At 34.4% G+C, this 22,405-nt stretch overlaps 4 protein-coding genes across 6 annotated transcripts; 1 reads left to right on the forward strand and 3 right to left on the reverse strand.

Moving 5' to 3' along the window:
* On the reverse strand, positions 6,976-7,416 carry LOC18602831. Its single transcript, XM_018119106.1, has one exon. The coding sequence runs from the start codon at positions 7,414-7,416 to the stop codon at positions 6,976-6,978; it is 441 nt and encodes a 146-aa protein (XP_017974595.1).
* Positions 8,151-12,178, reverse strand: LOC18602832. Its single transcript, XM_007034459.2, has 4 exons — positions 11,791-12,178; positions 9,372-9,476; positions 9,157-9,213; positions 8,151-8,749 (listed from the first exon to the last, which is right to left on the reverse strand). Exons 1-4 carry the CDS (start codon positions 12,070-12,072, stop codon positions 8,390-8,392), a joined length of 804 nt encoding a protein of 267 aa, XP_007034521.2. The 5' UTR covers positions 12,073-12,178; the 3' UTR covers positions 8,151-8,389.
* Positions 12,986-17,628, forward strand: LOC18602833 (phosphatidylinositol N-acetylglucosaminyltransferase subunit Q). 3 transcript variants are annotated; one of them, XM_007034461.2, is made up of 9 exons: positions 12,994-13,343; positions 13,700-14,071; positions 14,167-14,307; positions 14,397-14,497; positions 14,583-14,804; positions 14,946-15,440; positions 16,206-16,636; positions 16,987-17,080; positions 17,180-17,628. In XM_007034461.2, the coding sequence occupies exons 1-9, from the start codon at positions 13,173-13,175 to the stop codon at positions 17,304-17,306; spliced, it is 2,154 nt and encodes a 717-aa protein (XP_007034523.2). In that variant the 5' UTR covers positions 12,994-13,172; the 3' UTR covers positions 17,307-17,628. The 3 variants fall into 3 exon arrangements, 2 of the variants coding, with proteins under 2 accessions (XP_007034523.2, XP_017975821.1); XR_001927702.1 differs by lacking the exon at positions 16,206-16,636 and having other exon boundaries at positions 12,986-13,343; positions 17,180-17,277; XM_018120332.1 differs by lacking the exon at positions 12,994-13,343 and having other exon boundaries at positions 13,989-14,075.
* LOC18602834 (protoheme IX farnesyltransferase, mitochondrial) lies at positions 18,051-21,943 on the reverse strand. The gene is made up of 7 exons (XM_007034462.2): positions 21,438-21,943; positions 21,220-21,349; positions 20,250-20,387; positions 19,984-20,117; positions 19,442-19,567; positions 18,937-19,040; positions 18,051-18,663 (listed from the first exon to the last, which is right to left on the reverse strand). The coding sequence occupies exons 1-7, from the start codon at positions 21,767-21,769 to the stop codon at positions 18,302-18,304; spliced, it is 1,326 nt and encodes a 441-aa protein (XP_007034524.2). The 5' UTR covers positions 21,770-21,943; the 3' UTR covers positions 18,051-18,301.

Raw genomic sequence — 22,405 nt, forward strand, 5'->3', positions numbered from 1 at the left:
GTGTTGAAGCTTAAATATAATGTGCAATAATTTTTTTTTTTAACATGACATATAATAATTTTTTTTTAACATAACGTGTAACTTGATTTCTATTTTTGTATTTCACTAAGACATAAATTATTGAAGTTAAACAGTTTAAACATGATGTGTAATAACTTTGTTTTTCAATGTAACAATTTTTTTTTTACAGCATGACATGTAATTTGATATCTATCTTTGTATTTCATTAAGATATAAACTCTTAGAATTAAACACTTTAAACATGACTGTGTAACAATAATTTTTTGAATATGACGTGTGACAATATTTTTTCTAAGTTTTTTGATTGGTCCCTCCGTCGGAGCTTTTGCAACAAGTGCATAACACCAGTACATCCTTAAGCTTGCAATTATCAAGACTTTGAGAATTCTTTGCAGCAACCCCACTAAGTAAAAAAAAAAAGAAAACAAAATACTCATCGAAAACCAAAATAACTTTGTCTCCACTTCTCTTTTTTTTTTTTATTTGTTCGTTTGTGTACATGAGAAGATGATTATGATGAAGGCCCTTCTTTCCTTTTTTTCATTTTTTTTATACTTCAAATATTTTGCTGTTATCTTTTGCATTTCTGTATCATTATTCTAGAGTAGTGGTGATGTTAATTTTTTCTTTTTGAAAAAAACAACATTCCTTTCGCACTTGAATATAAGGAGTTTTCATTAAAGATAATTTTATTCAAAATTTTTTTCTTTTGACTAAAAAGAGTTAGAATTAAAAAAGTGGTTATTTTTTAAAACACCCTATCTTTGAAGATTAAAAAAAAACCATCCCATTATATATATGTGTTTATCATCCATATAATTACTTTCATCATAATGTGCCGTGTGTGTGTTGAAACTTGCTTAACGGAGTATTCCAAATTACATTATGCAAAATACACAATTTACAGTTCTAAACTTGTCACAGTAATTAAAGGACATTTATTTTATAATTACAATGTTATTGGAGCATAGTTTATGAACTTGTTTCACAACTTCTAGACTGTAATGAGCACTGTCAAACTTCAGGTTGGTGCTTGTCTTCTTCGGATGCAAACCTTGTGACTCCGCATAAGAGCACAGGGAATGCAGGCATTAGTCTAGAAAGAAAGCCTCTGTGATGGTAGGCTCAAATGCATGACTTGAATTTATTAGATTAACAGGCCAGCAATTGTCATGTTGCTGTATCTAAGTGAATGGGTATGCTACGCGATCATCGAGTGAGGGTGTTATGTTGCTATTACATTGGAAATGTTGTGAAATGTACGTGATCTTTTGTTGTTAAAGTAATGCTTGACGGGGCATACTTCCATTGCTCCATGAGTTATACTTTTCGTTCGGCCCCCGCCTCAAAATCTGTTTTCCGAAAAGACCCTCAAACCTCCCAGAAGCCGAAACGGATAAAATCAAAGAGCTCCAAGCATCAGTCCTCGACTCCAATAATTGCACCACCAGTGCCAGAGGAGAAGAGATGCAAGAATCACCCCTCGACTCGAATAATTGCACCACCAGTACCGGAGAAGAAAACCCCCAAGAACCACCCAAGGTTTACTCCGATAATTGCATCACCAGTGACGTGACCAGTAACATCACTGCTGGCGCCTCCTGCGGCGGCACTGGTTATATTTGTACTACTTCTAATCCCATGAAATGCCCCTCGACAGAGCTCCTCAACGAGGCAAAAACCAAGAAAGCCATCTTGCTCCCTAACAATCCTAACTCGGGCTTCTCCAAGATTCATCTCCCTCCACCGCTAACTACTTCTTGCATTTGTAATCACTTCAACCCTCCACAAACCCCCATGCAGTCACCGCCTGGGAATGCCAACATAGTGGCAGAGCCAGTGCAGAGGACTTCCGACTCCTATCCTTCGCCAGGCAGGACAGAGAAAAGTTTTAATGATAGGGTTCGCATTTTTTTCTTTAGGTTTATTGCTTTTTGAAGGTGGTGGTTAGTTTAGACAAAGGTTCTTTGGTTTAAAGTTAAATCTTTTTACTGTGGTTTCAATTTTCTTGGATTCTTTACTTCTGAGATTGATTTGATTATGGTGATGGGACTTATGGCAGATTGTGAGGGTATCGCGTCCCACCAAAGGGGCGAACCCATCTAATGATGCAAAACGTGAAATTAATGTAGTATGCAATCAAACTGTTTGATTTTGTCTGAAAACTATACCTCTTAGTCTGTTTGATTTCTAAGAAGAGGTCAAAAGGGAAATATCTTGTTTTGTTGTAGCATGACGATGTGTCAGTGGCAAAAGACATGAATTTGAGGGAAACGAAGTTGTAATCGAAATCAAGTGTTTGTGCGAGAAAGACTACGGAATTCTTTACTCAAAAGGAGGAGGCTCATATAGCCTCAAATGTTGAGTTTCATCATTTTTAGCCCAACATTTTTACATGAGATTGTGTCAGATCCGTTTTAGGCTTTTGATCTTTACTTTGTTCATCATTTAGATGATGATACCTTCATCATCGGTCCCAAGTTTACGCCAATTGTCCTCTAGAACTAATCCCTTATTAGGCCAAAATGTGATGCTGTGGTGTGCTTTAAGGAATAAAATGAATAAACCTTTTTGTGTAATACTTCTTGTGTTTTCCTAGCTCCAGTTTATTCTTTATAATAATTCCTTGAAATTTTTCTTCGTTTCTATGTAGGATTTCAGGTTTGTATAGCTCAAGATTACAAATTCTTTTAGAATAAGGAATAGGGGTATTACGACAAAAAACAGTTAAGTACTTGTTTAACAAAAAATAGGTCATTGTATCTGAACATTTAATTTATTGATTAGTGTATGATTTTTTGTATAAAAAGCAAGTTCGAATTCTTTCTTCTAATTAAAAAAAAAAAAATATCACTGCACCTTAAAAAAAGAAAACAAATTAGATTTTAAATCTCCATTATATTAAAAAATAAAAACAAAAACCGAATTTATTCAAATTAACCAAATTCGATGATTCAACTTGCCATGGAAGGAAAACTTCAGCTTGGGTGGAGAGAATATAATTTTGCCCAATGTATATTTATAGTATCTTTAGCGTTGAATCACTCGTGCTTGCGAGTATTTGTAGCGTGATCACCTGCCTTATAGGCAAATATCTATTTTTATTATATATTTTTAAATAATAAATTTGTATATATTGTTACTAATATTTAAAATATATAAAATCTAGAATAAAAATAATTGAAATTTTATATTTTTTTAATTTATAATTAATATAATATTATTAACATTGAAAATTTTGTCAATTATAGTACCTCAATATCACAATAACACTCTTATGTCTCAAAAAGTGATGATTTATTATTCACTATTTATATTAAAAGTGAACCTTTTTTTTTTTTTGTAATAATAACAATAACTAAAAGATCCAATTTGGCATAAAAAATCCATGAAACAGTTTCAATCCTCCACAGTCCTCTTTGAAACTATTTTTAAGGACTCCCAATTTTTATGTGTCTTAGGTGTTCAAACTTATATTTGGAAAGAGCTCTAGACATAATATAAACAATCCGAGAATTTCAACTGCAATGTATCACATGTGCGCTAAGGCAAGAAGCCTTGCTACCTTTGAATATTTTCGAGCTTTGTTTCAGGGTAATTAGACACACTTAATTGGGTGAAAAAAAAAATCTTAATAAAAAAAAGCAGTATAAGAAATTTTGATATGCATTTTTTCAAATCTCCGTTTTGATGATTTTTGCTTTTCTTTCTTTGGATTTTGTTTTCTTTTTCTCATAACTTTAACTCTTTTATGTAAAAGAATTTTGATTTGAAAAAAAAAAAGCAATACAAAGAAATTTATAATATTTCTTAGTCACTTCCATCAAATTTGATATATACATCATTAAATAAATAATTTACATTTAATTCATTCTTTTTAATGAAATTTTTTTTCAAATTGTTGGAGAAATAAAGGTGTGATGAGAATAGATTTTACAACAAATCAAAACTCCTTTTTAAGATTGTTTTATCAATATTTTTGAAAGAGAGATGAGCATATATTTTGGAAAAAATAATATAAGGGGCATTTGTACTTTAAAATATTTATGTAGTATTGAATTCTAGTTTTTTTAACTGTTGACTAACATTTTTAACGATAAAAAAGTCAAAAGTATTATTTTAAAATAAAAGGGATAGTTTTGAAATTTACTTTAAAATTGAGAGGATATAATTATTGTATAATTTATAACTAGGAATTCAAGTTGTTTCTAATTTTCCATTTTTTGAAGGAATAAAAGTGTGCGGCAGAAGTTGACATTGATGTGTGTCCAAAAAAAGAAAAAGATATCTTCTCCTTAATATTTAGGATCTTCCCTTTAATGAATTTGATATTTGGACTTTCTTCTCATTAATATTTAGGGTCACCCCTTAAATGAATTTAAGTTAGGATTAAAAAAAGAAAAAGAAAAGACTATGGCCTATTATTACTTGCTAATAATTCGCATTTGAGAGATTTAGAGCCATTTTTGCAGCATAAACCTTTAAACCACTGATTGAGGAAATGCTGTGATTTTGGTGGAGTTGACCGGTTCCACACATTGCAAGAAACTCTTGTCCTGTTGTCCTCTTTTCTCATGTATTCTTTCTCTTTCCAAAGATGTAAACATACAGAGACCTTTCCATATATGGCTCCTTCAAATTCTTCATATAAATTCTGTCATATGTTACTTTCATCTTTATCCAAAAAAACCCAAAACCAAAAAGGCCACCATTAACCATAGTCACAGTCATGTCACATCAAGTCCGAGGAGCAGGCTTCATTCTGATTTTCATCCTGGTGATATCCATGGCTGAACCAGGATTATGTTTCTACTGGAATTGGAAATTCCATGTTCACTTGCTGAACCGGTTGAGCAGCAATGCTCACCCGCTAATGGTTCATGTCAGGTCGGGAGACAATGACCTCGGGGAGCATGCTGTTTGGAGAAACGGTGATTTTCAGTTCCACTTCAAGCTCAACTTCTGGGAAACCACTCTTTTCTATTGTGACTTCACGTATGGTAACAAACACAAGAGGTTGATGTATTTGTAGATGGTGATTATAAATCTGAAAGCTGTGTATGCAATAAGCCCCACAAAACTGTTTATTGGAGAGTCGAAGATGATGGTTTTTACCGCAGCTGTGATGATCAACAGTATGTGAAGATGCATGACTGGTATAACGGGTAAATGATGACCGTCATGCACCATGCAAACAATGTTTAGCCTAAGAATAAGGTCCTAAATGTTTAGCCTTTTATATTTGGCCATGCAAAGTCTAACATATTTATACAAGTTCTCCTTTGGACTGACTGTCTTTCGGCTATCAATTGGGCTCACATTGGTACAATTTACTTCAAACCATGGGGATTGAGCTCTTCATTTCCAGCAAAATTAAAGCAATTTGTTAGACAAGGAATTCCATTTTGCTTCTTAATTAGTTCCATTATTTACAAGCTATAATTAAGTAAAATCTTGTGTTTTCCATGACACCAAAAATTTCAAAGAACAATGCTCAAATGTCTAAAATTTGCAATCAGAAAAATCTATATATATATATATAGTATATATATATTATATATATATATATATATATATATATAATATGGAAAGTTTAAGCAAAGAAAAATTTTACATTGTTGGTGTATACATGTTAGGCTAATTAATGCTCTTTGTGTTTTTCTAGGTATTATGCCATTAGAATTTGATTTCATGCTACGCTGTTGTTTATAGTTTTATACAATTAATTTCATATAATATAGGGAAATGTTAACGGTGCCTACATATAATTTACCATGAAATCAAATCCATGTAAGTTTATTGTTATAGCTTTTTTATAATTTGCTAGTTACGATTAGTATATGTAATGTCAAAATAGACTAATTAAAAACCAAGAGTTTATATTTTGATATATCATCAGTGTATAGAATATCAATATTTAAAAAAAAAACCGTAAAATATCATACCTGCAAAACTATAAGGAAATTGTTTCTGGAAAGACAATGAGGATGGGATTTAATTTAGCAACAATAATCGAAATCGAGAGGAGAGGTTTAGCTGGTAATTTATGTATATCAACGATTAATAAAATTATGTTATAGCCATGATCTTCAAATTTCATTTCATTTGTTTTTTTAAAGTTTATATTTCATGTTCTATTGGTGTATAAATATTATATATTATCAATGAATCAAATATTATGATTTTATTGATAAAATTAAAAGTTATAGACCTTAAAAGTAAGTACTCATAATTTTAAAAAATTTAATTTATAAAAGATTTTTAAATTTTTATCATTACACTTTTGAAGACGATGGCTATAACAATTTTATTAATCATATATATATAAATCATAACCAGCTAAACCTTTCCTGCCAATTTTGATCATTGTCGCTAAAATAAATGGCATCCCCATTGGCTTTCCAGAAACAATTTCCTGTAGCTTTGCAGGTATGATCTTCTACGCTTCTCTCGAAAACACTGATATGAATTATTCAACAACTTTTGAGCCCCATTTTAAAGCTGCAAATGAAATGAGTTTTGGTTATAAAGCTATTGATGAACTTAAACTTAAATTCCTGGTCCTTCCACAGGGTGTGCGTGTTCTCCAAGATCATCACTGGTGGAAATGGCAACCAATGATCGAAGGCTGAGCATTATTTGCAAAGCCATTCACCATGTGAACTTTGAGCCTGAAACGAAACAGTGGTTTCTCTTCTGCTTTAAGAGCTAATGACGTTTGAAGAATGCAAAATGCAATGAAAAATGATGCAATGGAAGAGTTAATTTGATAATGTCTTTTCCATGACTTAATTTGCTGGTTAAGATGGGAAAATATGTGATATAATAAGAATGGGCAACAACAAAAACATCTAAAGTTATTAAAATCAATTTCCATACTGACTATAACATAGTTTTTATTAGTGGTTTAGATCCTCTAAACATTGAGATTATTCTCTGTATTGATAAACATCACTACCAGTCAAACCTTTTCACCCAGTTTTGATCATTGTTGCTAAAATAAATCCCATCTTCTTCTGCTTTCCAGAAGCAATTCCCTGTAGCTCTGCATGAGCTAGTTTCAGCATCGTTCTTGAAAACACTGATATTATCCAATGACTTGGAGCCCCAGTTAAAGTCGCAAACAAAATGAGTTGTCTTGACAAAGTGTACAATGAATTTAAATCGAAATTCTTGGTCCTTCCAAAGAGTATGCTCTCCAAGATCGTCGTCCCGTGAGTGGCAATGAATGATCAATGGCTTAGCATTGTCTGCAAAGCCATTTAGTATGTGAACCTTGTACCTTAAACGAACCATGAGTTTATCTACTTCTGCAGCAGAAGCCGGTAGTGTTTGGAAACTGCAGCGGGCATGAAAAAGCATGCAAAGGAGAGGAGCTAGAGCACTGTAAGACATGATTTGATTTGCTTTGCTTGCAAAATTATGTCAATTTGTTAATGGGAATTTTTAACTGTTTTTTGTGTGTTTTTTTTAAGCTGAAGATGAGAGGATTTATACGATTGAACAAGAACAACTTGAGAACTCAGAAAGAGGAAAAAAGTTTGTGTATGTTAAGCCAGAGTAATACCTAGTTGGCAAAGGGCTGTATTTGCTCTTTGTTTATGGATGGTTGACTAGGATTTTTTTTAATGTAGACTTCCTGTTTTGGTGAAATATTAATGAGTAAACTATCAGTTACAGGAGATATGATCCTATTTTCTTATGATAAATTTTAATGTATGTTTAATTAAGTGAAGGCTTGGCATGCTTTTTTTAAGAAGAATAAGAATGCAATTACTTTTTTGAATAGAGCCATATGTCTTCCAGTTTCACATTTATTGGGTGGTGAGTTTTGGCCATTGTCCATAATTAATAATTATTATCATTATTTTTTGTGAGATGGAATTTTGGTTTTTATTTGATTAGTAGTTAGCCATTTATGTTGAGAATGGAAGGTATAATTATCCATCCTACGGGCCTTGGTATCATTTCAGAACAGCAGAAAACACACTCTTTGTTCAATACTTTAGCTTAATTACACATGGATGTTTCCATTAAGAAATGAAAATTTGAAGGAGTATGGGAAAAATGAAATTACATTTAGGTTTGCATGACGAATTATCAAATTTCTGTTCCTAATGGGGAGAGAATAAAGATGAGAATTACTGGAAAAACTGCCTATATTGTAGTCAATATGTACATGAGAATCAGAGTAGAAAACACAAGTATAGACTATAACAACCCTAATGATGTTACTAATTCTATGTCTAGCATACGTATAAACAAAAAAGCAAATACCATAAGCAGCAACCATAACTAAGTATCATACATACTGCTACATACAGCACCTTTACAAGCAAAAAAGAAGATAGATCCAGTTCACCCTAAATCACCTACCAAATGTTTGAGGAGAGATATTTACACAAGGTGAACGTAAAGGCCCTGTCCCACCTTTCTTGTCAGCATCCGGAACACTGGTGTAGCAGTAGAGGCAATTAGACATTTCCCAGCTCCAGTCCTGATTTCTAGAAACAAACATTCGGGGCCATCTGTTTATCCTAACATAATGCACCCTGATCTTTCCTTCACCAACAACACTAGTTACTACAGAATAACAGCATTCATGTCCACCCCAGACCTTGTCACCAGGATCTGCAGTTTGACTCCCATCTGGGTGGAAGTAGCGGCGCATGAGAGGACCGGTGCCCTTCCAATAGGGATCAAGATTTCGCCAATACTCTGGAGCAGCCTGAGAGCAAAATGATATTGGTCATATTTTAATCAATTTGGGTCATGGAAAAAGGACTGTATTTGGGGCTCATGCAGACTACAATATGAAAACATATGTTAATATGAGGTTCAAAAATTAGTCAGGAATTCAGTCAACTGAGGGACAGTTGTTGGGGGGATGGCATGAAATCAGTAAAGGTCTTCCAATTAGCACTTGCAACAAAATATGATGATAATTGAAGGAAGCATTAAGGAATCATATTACATTCAGCAACAACATCTTATGAAAGCAGCAGCAAGAAACAAAGGGAAGGGAAATTCTTGTGACAACTTCAACTATTCAAACCTTCTACCAGTAATGCATTTCTGGAGTGTGAAGATCAAACAGTTCTGACTCTTGCTGACATACAATAATGTAGCACATACCTTGTTAAAATGAAACTCCCATACATGATCACACAGATCATCCTTCATGATACGAGTCTGATCAAAGAATAACAAGATACAATCAGTGTCAATAATGCCCCAAAGCACAACATTTAAATAGGTGTAAGTCAATGTCCAAGCATGCATATTTTTATGTGTGAAAGCATCCATGGTATTCTTTGTACTACTTGAGAGAATAGAATTTATTAACTCACGCGTTTGCCGTCCATGACAGATATTGAATAAGCAGCAAGCTTGGATAGTCCCCGGGCTTGGGATGCACGAGGTATGTGTGCCTTCCCATGCCACAATTCCTCACACTAAGAAGGCAAATAAAGTTCTAGTAAATCTTTTTTGCAACATCTCCTTCAAATTGAAACTGCCACATTACATAATAGTTAAAAGTAGAAACAAATATAATGTTGCTTCACCACCGCAACACGCATGCCTCACCAGTGAAATTTGAATTTCAATAATTGAAGAAGGATTCAGATCATACTTAAAGTCGATGAGAAATTGTGCAGTCAAAACATGAATTACAAAATCCAGTAAAATCCTGGTACAGGCTTCCTCACAAAGCAATGCTATGCAAAACTTATCAAATGATAAATAAAAAACCACTATGGTAATACCCAGATGCTGAAAGGCATTAGGCAAGTAAGCTTCATTTTAATATAAAAATAAAATTAGCTATGGCAGACATTCATGTGATACACTGGTTTAGATAAATTGCAAGACAAAAAGGTGAATTGATGCAAAGGATGACATCTAAAGTCAGTGCAATCTCTTAGGGTATCAAAAGCTATCAACTAACGACAAAAATAATATAATAAAACACCAACTAGCATGCTGTTAAAACTTTCAAGGATTAATCCAAAGACATGAGGCCATTAAAATCTCAACCTTCCCATCCTCAAGACATCATAATCCATCTAGGCTAGCTACTTACCTTTTTCTTGAGCTATGCAATGCAGGTACCTCCTACTCTAGGCCCTGTTAAGTGTTAGTCAATAATAATCTCATTTTATACAGAAAAAACTGAAAGGTTAATTTGTGAATAAGGAGAAAAAAGAAACATACACAAGACAAAAGTCTTCATTGAGAATAACCTTCATTCCTTGTTTGCTGGCTGGACACAGTAATTCACTACCCTTGTCTTTCTATTTTCATAGATGTGTTCTACTTTGATATTGGGTGAGAACAACCTTAATTCAATTGTTAAAAGAGTAGACAACATTCATACAAAGAGAATTTTCTAGCATTCATTTTTGGCTTGTTTAGGTTAAGCTTCTCACACACAGATGATTAAGAATACTCAATGGTCCTAAATGACCTATTAGCATGCTTAATTTGATTCTATTTCACCACATCCTCAATGACAATGTCCACCAGTCTCCACATACTCCATAGCTATCTAACTACATGTGAACAACAGTCATAATTTGGCCATCCACATGTTATGGCTTAGTAAAAGTAACAAGTCACTACTCCCTGGCACCATGCAGCGGAATGTCAAACAGATTCAAGAAATTCAATCTGTCACACCCCATTGTATGCAGCTAGACATCAGTTGTTATGATCCATATCAACTCCTTCAATCCTCTAACACAAGCACTTCAGCTGCTTTTTCCTTGGAAAATGCTAGTAAACCATGTTGATTAGCTGCCACAAGAGTGGCAAGATATAAGGTAACTTCCAAATTTTAGGCATTGATCCCTTTTTCACGCATTTTATGACCAACCTAAAGTTGTAAATTATTTCACATGATGTCATTTGTTGTGCATTATGGAAAATCACATTGCAAATTTCCTCCACAGCTCCATCCAATCATGTTCAACAAACTATGATGCTGTTCTCGCACATTTTGTATAACTTGCACAAAATTTTGTCTTTCATTTTCTTCATGACACTAATAAACATTACAATATGAGGTGTCTCAAACTGATAAGTGCTTCCTTATCTGCTGTAAGTAGTTAGGTAAATTACCTTTGAATATCTTATTTCCTGTAATTGCATTGCATGATCCAGATAAAAAATGCTGAATATCTCAACTTGAACCAAAAGTCGCTGACTTCTACAAATTTGATCTAAATAGCTTTCTATTCTTATCCCCACTTTCCCCCTTTAAACTAAAATTCAAAAGAGGAAATTAACTAATAAAATGATAACTAAGAATGTACACAAAACTGTGAATGATAGTACCTTTCAAATACATATAGTAACCATGAAGAACAATTGCCTCCAGATATGGAATAACCAAATAGGCATGAAGGAAAAACGTGATCATAAACAAGATTATACGAGTCTTAAAGCTAAATTATCAACCAGTAGCTAAGCATAAGAATAATTACAAAACAGAGCAACAGAACCAACATTACAAAGAGAACCCAACATAGAAGCGAGTAAAAATAAAAATAGAAAACAAGAAAATGTATTTCAATTCAAACATATCATTGAAAAACAACATCCAAAACTCTACTTAACGGATGCACAACTAAACCCCAGCTACAAAAGCTAAAACCCAATTCCTAAAATTCAACAAAAATGAATAAATTTTACAACCTAATCCACATGCAATCAATTAACTAAATTCCCAAAACACCAAACCAGAAACTGAATTCAGAAACACCAAACCTTGGAGCTCCAGAGCCTATCACTGGAAGCAACACCGTGCCAAGCACGTGAAACTAGGAGAGATAGTGCCACGCTGCGTGCGTCAAGGTTGCTTAGTATCATCACCATTATGTCCCTTCCAAAAACGTCCAGTGGGTCCCTTGCGACAACCTCTTCTTCTTCATTTCCTTGTTCTTGTTTCTGATCTTCTGGGTCATTTTCTTCATTCCTTTTCCTCTTCTTCAACCTCCTTTCTCCTCCCTCTTCGCCCATAACACTCCAGGGCTTTTCTTCAGTCTCCATACAAAAGATTGAGAGCTTCGTGGGATGGAGTTAAAGAGAAATGGGTGTTTTGTTTTCTTGTGAGAGATTCGAAGAAGGGTGAAAGGTAAAGGAAGAAGCATATGAATCATGCAACGTACATGCAATCGTGGGTGATGATATCACTTAAAACTTGGATTCTGTTGTTGACACGTGGACGGTAGATTGTAGGCATTTAGGGACTGTTAGGTGGGACCCAGTGTTTAGGTGGCAAACATCCGAAGCTTAGCGCACGATGAATTAATAACTTTGGGTCTTCCACTTTTGTCCTTTTTTTCTTCTTTTCTATTTTAATTTTAATATAATTTATATGTAAATATAACATTTATGATTATTTTCTAAATTTTGCAAATTTATTGATAAATTTGAAATATTTATATGAATTTGTGAATTATAAATTCATTTTCTTGTGATTCTTTCCTATAATTTCACATAAATAGATATATTGAATCTTCAATAATTTTTACATAATAAATGTATTTTATACTCACAATTCAGATAAAAACTAAATAAAAAATTATTGTATGAGTTCATTTTTGAGGTGATATTGAATATCTTGTTCGGTAAATGTTTAAATAAAATTAAAAATAAAATTAATATAATTAATAAATATATAAATTGATAATAGGTGAAAATTAATTAAAAATTTTTACCAACAAAATTAACTGAAATGAAAACAATAATACTGTAGAATATACTAAAGATCCCAGTATTTTTTTAATTTTTTTGTCAATTTTTTATATTTGTGTCAAATTAATTAAACATAAAAGGGAAATAGAGAGAATGTAATATATATATATATATATATTATTTTTTTCACATAAACTTTTTTCTTTTTTACTATTAATTTTTTTATTAAAATGTTGAAATGTTAAAAGAATTACGAACCCAATTCCGTATAAAGAGCTAGGGTTTCAAAGCTGGGAGAAGAAAATAAAATTAGTGAAAATGAATGAAATTGGACGGAGTTAAATGTTTAAAGTCGTTATAAAAATTCTTGAAGGGTTTAACGTCAAGCAAAGCGAAGCAACTTTGAGGAAGATTTCAAGTGAAGTTAATGAAGAGGTAGAAACAGAAGGAAAATGAGAAGGAAGTGTAGGATTTGGTGGCCGAAGCAGCTCTCGTCAACCCAACAACTTTCTTACAATCTTCTTTTTGGCTGGTTTGTATCTTGCTCTTCGGATTCTCTTGACATTGTCGTCGCTTTCGCTTCGAATCACGAGTCATCTTCGAATCGACAATCTCCTCTCCAGGTAAAGCAGTAATCTTGATCTCATTTTCGTTTAAAAGATTTGTATGTATGAATTATAATTGTTTAGGGAAAAGGGTACTTAGAAATTAATGAAAGAAACTTAATTCTTGTGTTCATCATTCTTGCTGAGCTTGTAATATTCCATGTAAAGCACTCATTTTTCCATTCACTTGTTTGTGTATGAATTATAATTGCTTTGGAAATAAGTTACTTGAAATTCAAAGAAAAAAAATTGCTTCTTGTGTTTTTGAACTGTTATCTGCTGAGCTTGTTATAATGCTGTAGCTGGATTTGGTAAGTGGAAAGTGTTTTAATTTGGGACTTTCTTTCACAATGTTGGATATTTCTTGTAAACAGGAGATCCTCCATTCTATTAATGGCAATATGCATGAATCTCTTCAAGATAAATCGAAGTTTTCTTTGTTGGGTCATCATAGAGCTTGTCTCAGCAGTGGCCATGTGTTTTGCAATGGAGTGGAAGAGGATGATCTGAGAAAGTCCTCTGCTTACCGTGCAGATGGAACCAGCAGATGTTGTGGACAATGGAGCTGTGGATGCATAAAACTAGATAGCTTATTGGACGAGTGTAAACAGATGTCTATGGAAAGCAATTACTGGATTGAGCTGGCATATGATTCTCTTCATGTTCATGCCAGGGATATTCGTTGGATTCCTAAATTGCATCGTATTCATTGGAATGGGGAAACAGTGGCTCGATGTGATGTCCACGTATGTAAGTCAGATTGCTTCTGCTGTTTGGTTTGTCTTTAAGTTGTATTTCTTCATGGCAATTAATCTTTGGCTTTCTGTCTGCACAAATTCAGGTTATAGTCTATGAAACTCCAACATATGGTGCACACCATTTTTCATTGAGATTCTGGAATTCTTCTGACCATGGGAAAACTTCTCTTAAGAAGCCTCAGTGGGTTGATGAACTTCACCAAAAGCAGCCTTTAAATGACTTGGTAATATAGTTCACAACCACCTTTTGATGGAATTAGGCCATTTTTTTTTTCTTTCTTCTTTTTTTTTTAATATATATATTTTAAAGCAGGATACTGTCATTTTGGCAATCAACAGTGCCGCTGCAGCTAAGAAATTTTTTGAGAAACATGATGGCGAGAGATCCAGTGCTAATATTCCTATTATTTGGATGTAATCTATCCTAACTATGCTTTGTCGTTTGCTTTTGCCATGCCTCTATCAGCATTTTCTGATGCATCATTATGTGACTTTGCAGGTTTTGTGCCTTAATGTGGCATTTATTGGCCATGTCAGTGGCATCATTGTCTACTTTTTTCTATATTTTTCTTCAGTTTTCTCATAGTTTTTTGAATTTTGGACCACGATCATGGGTATGTGCTGCATCAGCAAAGGCATTTAGCAATACCTGGATAAATATTCGAATTCGTTGTTGCCAGATCTTATATTGGCCTATCTTTCTTCAGGACAATGATCTCAGGTGGCAAGTCTTTCGAATATATATGAATTCATTTATTGATATATCAAGTTCTCAGTCCGTATTGAACTGAGGAAGTTTTCCGAATAGTGCCCCATTATGCCTCCCCTCATCATCCTGATTTATATTGATGTTTTCTTTTAGGTCTCAATCAAGCGTGGAATGTGCAGAAAAAGTTGCATTACATAAGCATTCCATGTGGTCTAGTTTGGTTGTTGATATCCTTTTGGGAAACTTGATTGGTTTGGCACTCTTATTTCACGCAGAATCTGTCTGTTTGTGGGTTTCAAAGTTTGCCAGTGACTTTACAAATGAGTTGCTGCGGTCGGGTTGTGTGTGGTTGATGGGTGTCCCTGCCGGCTTCAAGTTGAACATAGAATTGGCTGGAGTTCTCGGCATGATTTCTCTTAATATGATTCAAATTTGGTCTACCCTTTGGATGTTTGTGGGTTCCCTCTTCATTTATTTCATCAAAGGACTTGCTATATCGGCAATTATTTTTGGGATGACAATACCAGCTGCTTTGGTCATAGACATGATTACGATCGCAACATTGCATGTGTCAACCCTTCATTGGTTAATCTCAATTCTCTATTCACAGCAGTTACATGCACTAGCAGCTTTGTGGCGTCTTTTCAGGTACCGCTTCAGCATTTCTCATTTAGGATTTGATTGGCTCCTGCAATCCAGTCGTTATTGTAAACTAAAATCATATTTACAGTGTTGTGTATAGTGCAAGTATAGTAGTCCCATGAGTGTCATAATGGATCATTGCTACCATGTAGTAGAACCAGTTAAGAGGCTGATTTGAGCCTTTTTCTTTGAAGTTGTATTAATCTGACCTTGAATGACTTTGGCACCTGCTGAAGGCAGTGTTTTTGTACATAGTGGTGCAGCAAAAACTGAAAAATTAAATAGAAAAGCTTAAGCATATTAATAGATCATTGCAGGTCCTAATAAACATTGATCTCTACATCTGATAATGCTGAAATATGGCTGTCATAAGATGTCATGGATTGTATTAGAGAGAGTGGGGAAAAATGATCTTGTGAGGATTTTCTTTTCATGTTTTGAAGAACATAATTTGGCCTGCTATATTCTATCTCAATCAAAGTGTTTTATAAGGTCAATTTGTCTAGAATCCTATTTCAGTTTAAAATACTGGTTGCTTGGAAGAAGGGATCCCATGCTCTTGAAAGGCTAGCATTTTTCTTCTTTACATCCCTCATTAATATCATTATTTTGTTTTGCGTCTGTTATAGCCCTACAGCTTTTAGCTGATAGAATTTAAAAGGCATACAATTTTTTTTTATTAGAAGTAAACTATGCCATGCCATATATCAGATATCAATGAATTAATTTCTTTGTTGAAAGCTGTTCTAAGAGCTGCTGTACTGTTGGCAGGGGACGAAAGTGGAATCCTCTTCGTCAAAGATTAGATAGCTTTGACTACACTGTGAAACAACATGTTGTTGGATCTCTTTTATTTACACCACTTTTGCTTCTTTTGCCAACAACCTCTGTTTTCTATATTTTCTTCACTATTATGAACACAGCCATCAGCCTTAGCTGTATGTGCATTGAAGTCATCATATCTGTTATCCATGCTACTCCTTATATTAAAATTGTTCTTCGGTTGATAAAACCAAGAAGATGTCCATCAGGGATATGGTTTGAAGTCATAGCCTGTCAAAGTAATAGCAGTGATTCTCCATGGAGTACTTCTATTGATAAAACCAATTTGCCATTTGAAGAGGTGCCACAAAAAGAGGATAGAAATAGTATAATATCCAGTGTTTTGATTTCAATTCTCCACAGCAATTATTTGAGCATCGGTGAGGCCTCTTATTCTCAGAAAGTCATTGATATTCATTGGAGGAAAAATTCTTGAGTATAAGCCATTTGTGTAAAAACCAGAAAGGACCTAATGCTTGAGAAGGGCTTAGTTCTCCATTCAGGATTCTTTTGGCTTTTCCCTCCAAAACTTGGAGGGAGAAAGGAACAAAAAACTAGTTAGTGAAATTTAAAGTAATGATAAGTTCTCCCATGATGCAATTTGACAAATCTTAAAGATCTCCTTTTAACTTTTCATCTGCCAACTGAATATGAGAGTCTTTTAGGTCCTTGTTTGCTTGGGTTCTGATTGGAATGTTTAGTGCTAATCATAATGGAAAAAATCTTACAGGACACATGGTCTTACCTCACTATAGAAAAGCTTATTCCGAAGTTTCTGGATCATATTTTGCCACATCAGTTCTTGGTCTTCTTAGTGGTAACAAGTAAGTTGATTTACTATATTTAGGCATTCTGATTGTTCTGGGCTTTCGCATTATATTCTAAACTTGACTTCTCTACCTTCTATCCCCTCTTCTTTCCAGAATTGCATCTACTTTGGGAGCCACACTGCCCTCAACAATGCCATGGTTGTTTATCCCACACAAAGAATATTGGTGCCTCTGTCGTAATGTGATTCTTGCGTGCAATGTAGATTGCAACAATCATTGATGTCATGATTTAATAACCCCTTCATTGTACCTAACTGGAGTATTTGAATTTTGTTGCAGTCTTTAAGCTGTTTTTGATTATATAGAGAATTTTGGTGGGACATAAGCTTCATCTTCTTTTTGTTTTGGTTCAAACTTGGGCGTTAGAATTAACTATAACAGATTTAGGACATGAGGGGTAGTGTCCAAGGAGATCAGTTAAAACAAAAAAAAATGAAAAACGGGAAATTTATGTTGGTCAGCCATTTATTAGGAATCATTTGTTTGTTGCTACAGATTGTGCATATTAATTAATTATATTTCCAGTTCGGTTTTGGCATAAATTTGTTTACCAAGCTTTTAACTGTACTATGATCGCTTCTCCATTTCTTGATTGAAAATAGTGTGACATTAACACTGTTGGATAGGATGGGATATAGAGAGAAGAGACAAAGGTAAGAAAAGTAAAGAAATTAGTGAGTTGTTTCCTCCCACTCTCTTCATTTTATTTCTCTCTTCCTCCTACCAAACCTAGTGTTAATGTGTACAATGCTAGTTTGTCATCAGTGTTAGCTATTTTTGTTCGCTCTGGATTGCCAATAATTGGTTATGGTATGCTCGCAGGATGATGGCTTCATATTTTCATTTGATGACAGATTGATTTTATTCAGAAGAATCTCCCATATTATGATTTGTAAACCACTGCTTTGGATTGTTGAAAGATGGATTAGACGGGGACTTTTCAATTGATCATGGCTAAAGTAAATGATATCAAAATCAAATACCCAATTCGAAGTATATTAAGATGAACGTTACTCTAAAGTGCATAAGCAGCTCAATCACAATTTACATTCATTTCTAGTTAATGAAAATTGAGAAATGAAATCTTATTCTACACAAAAATGTGTAAAAATGGAGACTTGGGAGAAAAGCCTTGAATAGAAAGCTGAGGTTTCGGGGTTGTCCTTCCAACAATTTTATTCGGTATACAAAATTTGAGGCCAATGGAATAATACATCAAGGACCAGGAACAGGAAGAAAGGGAAATGGAGCGATTGAGGCATATGCTACAGGTGGGCGTGCTTGTGGACCACCTGTGAAATGCCTCGTTTTCTTCTTCTGATCATCTTCGCTTACATCTTGCAAGGAAGATGAAAGCTCAATATACCTGTCAGGATTATCTGCAAGGCCTCGCTGTTCATCAGAGAGACGATGAAATAGGAGACCTGACATAAATACAGGAAGATACAAAAGGCTAGCATAGAACATCCTTCTTGCTTTTTGAGTGGTCCGGTCACGGTAAAATGAAAATGCTGCAGCACTTATTGCTAGAGTGATAAGCGATGATTCAACACAAAACCACCCAGAAGCCACACCCCCTGCAGAAAGAATTTCACTTAGCTTATATGAAGACATAAAAATGAGAATGAAATCTAACGCATATAGTCCACACTCATCTACTGTAGTAATTAAGATAGTTCAAGACAAATTATTTGTTTGACAAACAGAATTCTGATTCAGGTTATAAATTTTTGGTTCATATCACTATAACACTAAATCCAGTAATCGGAAATTTTAATAAATATAAATGAGAGCTAATGGAAAAAAAAACCTAGCAAGATAATTTTCATGTTTGGAATGAGGTAACTCACAGTCATAGGCTATGAACCCCAAAGGGATAAGATATAGGCAGTTCCTGAAAGCCACGGCAGCCGTCCTCTGACCTGAAGCATCTGCAAGGGAGAACATCCTGTACCTGAAAAAAATAAAAAATCTTGGAAACTGAAGTCAAGGGAGAAAGACCACGTGAAACACATTAACTCACCAATTTACATGCAAAAGGGGGTCACGTGCCTCACCCAATATCCATGAAAAAATCATCCTAATGAAATCTTCTGAAATTTAAACTACATACATTTCTTGATTCAGAAAAGGGAAACATTTTCCCTTTCCAGGATATATTATCAACAGCATTGGCCTACAGTGGAGATATTTAAGATCATTTCTCCAAGCCAAAGCTTAGGTTTCAACACAAGATTGTGAAAAAAGTGAAAGGCTGAAACAGAAAAGTTCAACCTTTCCTGCAGAGAGAAGAGAAGTTATTGAGCTAATCACAAACCAGTTCTGAAAATGCTTATTGCAAAAACATGCACATACCCTCCTGCAGCATAATCATCACGGCACAAGTATGCCAGGGCCATAAAATGAGGTATTTGCCAAAAGTAGAGAGCTGCTGGAAGAATTAATCCATTGAGGGAAATCTGACCAGAAGCTGCAACCCACCTATGAATTCAGAACAGAAAATAAGCCTGCACATTAGAAGTGGTTGAATTTAAAATAAAATTTAAAGCAAAACAACAAAGCCTTGGTTAAAAATCTTCTTTTTATTTCAAATAAAATAGCTAGATATATTCAAGCAAAAGTTTCTACGCTCTTCTATATCCTCTCAACATATACTACCATCAACAATCAGCATATCAAACAAGTCTTCTAATCACAATGATCAAATAACTGCATACAGCTGGAGTTCCATACTGGACATTTTAGTTACAAACCTTTTGTATGTGACATACACGTTTTAACAGGTACGGAAAAAGTTGACACAGTTAAATACTACCCAGCCTATTAATATATAAACAAATAAAAATTTCTTTGAGGCAATCATCCGAAAACTTAGTAGAATTTAAAGACAGAATTACCCTAGAAGAGGAGGAATAGCACCAACAACAGCCCCAACCCATGTATTCACAGGGTGAATCTGCTTCAATGGAGTATACACAAATGCGTAAAGAATAAGATTGGAAGCTGCAAGCCCAGCTGCCAACATACTAGCCTGCAATAACCTTGTGGCAGCAACGACATTAGTCACTCAGCTGACAACATTTTAAGCAATTGCTGAAGATAAAAAGATTCAGAATTTGAAATTAAAGAAACAACGAAAAGAAGTGTGAATTCATCTGGCCACCTTGCACGCCAACATAGCAGTGCCAGCAAATCCAAGTGAAGACGCCCAGGTGACTGCATGTGGTATTGTGATGCGCCCCGAAGGTAGAGGTCTTTGCCTCGTTCTCTTCATTTTGGCATCATTATTTATCTCAAACACCTAAGGACATGAAAACAATAGGTTAACTGAAATCTCGGTCAATCTAGACAATTCATGAAAAGTATCTTAAAATACAACCACCGGGAAAGATCATTTGCTTACAAAATCAACCAACTCAAGGGTGTGCGTGTGTGTGTGTGTACACACACAGGTGCCAAGGGAATTTTTTTGGTAAAGTTACCCTGTCCAAAGGGATGAGAGGTGCCTTTTACTAACATGACCTCTATACCTAGGCATGTGCCTCAACAACAATGAATGTATGAAGACATCAAATTAATATTCATGCCATTCTGCCATTCATGACTTCTCAAAAAGCAAGAATCCAGCTCAAGAGTTTGTTTCAATAAGTGTTGTCAGGGTGTGTGCTGAGGTACATTTAGGTGCTAAGGTGAGAAACACATCAATTAAAGTGCCTCTCAACCATTACACAAGGACCTTTGTTGAAGTGCAAGCCTTTGGCACCTAAAAAGTGCCCTTTTTTTTTTTTTTGTAATGCAAGAGTTGCAATAGAGGCACACGTCAAAAACGAGAATTTTTTTTCTTCAATCTTTTTCTTACTTCTCCATGAGCGATACTTTAATTGACAAAGACAGAGATAATATTGTTCATATGTAACTTTTTTCCAAAGATAATGCTATTATCATGCTTGGAAAATATAAAATAGTCACTAGTAGATCTCTATTTCATAACAATACTATTCTATAAAGCGGGCTATGAACTGCTATTTCAATCTGATCAACCAAACCTTAATTCAGGTTTCTCAGTTCCAGAATTGTGCTTAACAAAGTGTTCAAGAGAGCAATCAAAGACTGAAAAGAAAGAGAAAGCCGACCTGATTCAACGAATTCGCAGATGCGGCAACCATCATGGTTCCAGCACAAGTCCAACAAAGCCCCGCCAAATCAACAGCGTTTCCACTCCCTAGCACATATCCAGTCCCGGAAGTCGCTACCACCAACATACTATAAAAACGAACAAAAAAAGTCAAATTTTTTTTTATAACAAATCAACATTTCAAAGATCTGCCCAAAAATTTGTATGAGATTTGACCTGAGACGAGCCTTGGAGAGCTCCCAGTAACATCGACCGTAGTGACAAGCGAGCTGGATGGCATCTCTAGCTTTGGAACTCAAAGGTCGAAACCCGAGGGATCTGTCAGCGAGAAACCCTAGCTTTATGACGGAGTCAGATGAAGGAGAAGGCGAAGGCGTCGCCGATGAGGAATAGAAGCGTCGATAAGAAGGAGAAAGTACGGGTTCAACGACGCCATTCGGACTTAAAATGGAAAAAGCGGATGCGTAATGAAAGCAATAATGATTAATGGAAGAGGAAGAGGATAGAAGCTTCGAAGAGAAGCTTAAAGTGGCGGAGTTTCGCCACATGGATGATTTCAAGAAATTTTCTTCAGGGAAATTTTGGCAGAGATTTTGGATCTTTTACGAGTTCATCGTTATTATTCTTTAGGTCGACCGTCCAGACAGACGCTGCCGGTCGAAGTCGTGAAGATGATCCAACTCTTTAGAAAATGGCGTTGCCAGTAGCCACAAACCCAAGACCAGGCCCAATAAAGCAACAACATCCAAGAAAAAAAACCCATGAAAACAGATGTAAATCTAATATTTTGTTTTATATGAATTTATTAATCGAAAATATTTTTAGTTGTTTAAATAATTATGTAAAAAATATTTTCCATCACCACCCATTTTCAACAAAAATTCATCTTCAATAACCTTTTATCATGACATGACATGATAAAAATATCCACACTCGTCAATTATGCACGATATTCAAAATATTTTTTATATTTAATATATTATATATAGGGATAATATTTTATAATTTTTATTTATTTGTTTATTTCTCATTATACCGTTATATTGATTAGTTTGTTAAAGGAATAAATTATAGCTTGGAAATAAAGGAGAGATTTTCATGTATGAAAAATTTATTTTTTATTTTATATAAAATTTTTAATTAAATTTAATTATTTTTTATTATATTAAATATTGTAGTATTTT

This window comes from Theobroma cacao, chromosome 4 (assembly GCF_000208745.1).
Source record: "Theobroma cacao cultivar B97-61/B2 chromosome 4, Criollo_cocoa_genome_V2, whole genome shotgun sequence".
Lineage (NCBI taxonomy): Eukaryota > Viridiplantae > Streptophyta > Magnoliopsida > Malvales > Malvaceae > Theobroma > Theobroma cacao.

What these genes read in the sequence shown, in the direction of transcription:
- LOC18602833 (XM_007034461.2), top strand. Translation starts at nt 13,173, where the DNA reads ATGAGAAGGAAGTGTAGGATTTGGTGGCCGAAGCAGCTCTCGTCAACC. An exon ending in ATCGACAATCTCCTCTCCAG is followed by an intron (nt 13,344 to 13,699) that starts GTAAAGCAGTAA and finishes TCTTGTAAACAG; the next exon opens with GAGATCCTCCATTCTATTAA. An exon ending in AGCAGCCTTTAAATGACTTG is followed by an intron (nt 14,308 to 14,396) that starts GTAATATAGTTC and finishes ATTTTAAAGCAG; the next exon opens with GATACTGTCATTTTGGCAAT.
- LOC18602832 (XM_007034459.2), bottom strand. Translation starts at nt 12,072, where the DNA reads ATGGAGACTGAAGAAAAGCCCTGGAGTGTTATGGGCGAAGAGGGAGGA. An exon ending in CTGTCATGGACGGCAAACGC is followed by an intron (nt 9,214 to 9,371) that starts GTGAGTTAATAA and finishes TTCTTTGATCAG; the next exon opens with ACTCGTATCATGAAGGATGA. An exon ending in GGGAGTTTCATTTTAACAAG is followed by an intron (nt 8,750 to 9,156) that starts GTATGTGCTACA and finishes TTTTGCTCTCAG; the next exon opens with GCTGCTCCAGAGTATTGGCG.
- LOC18602831 (XM_018119106.1), bottom strand. Translation starts at nt 7,416, where the DNA reads ATGTCTTACAGTGCTCTAGCTCCTCTCCTTTGCATGCTTTTTCATGCC.
- LOC18602834 (XM_007034462.2), bottom strand. Translation starts at nt 21,769, where the DNA reads ATGTGGCGAAACTCCGCCACTTTAAGCTTCTCTTCGAAGCTTCTATCC. An exon ending in GCTATTCCTCCTCTTCTAGG is followed by an intron (nt 19,568 to 19,983) that starts GTAATTCTGTCT and finishes CTGAATTCATAG; the next exon opens with GTGGGTTGCAGCTTCTGGTC. An exon ending in GATGATTATGCTGCAGGAGG is followed by an intron (nt 19,041 to 19,441) that starts GTATGTGCATGT and finishes TATTTTTTTCAG; the next exon opens with GTACAGGATGTTCTCCCTTG.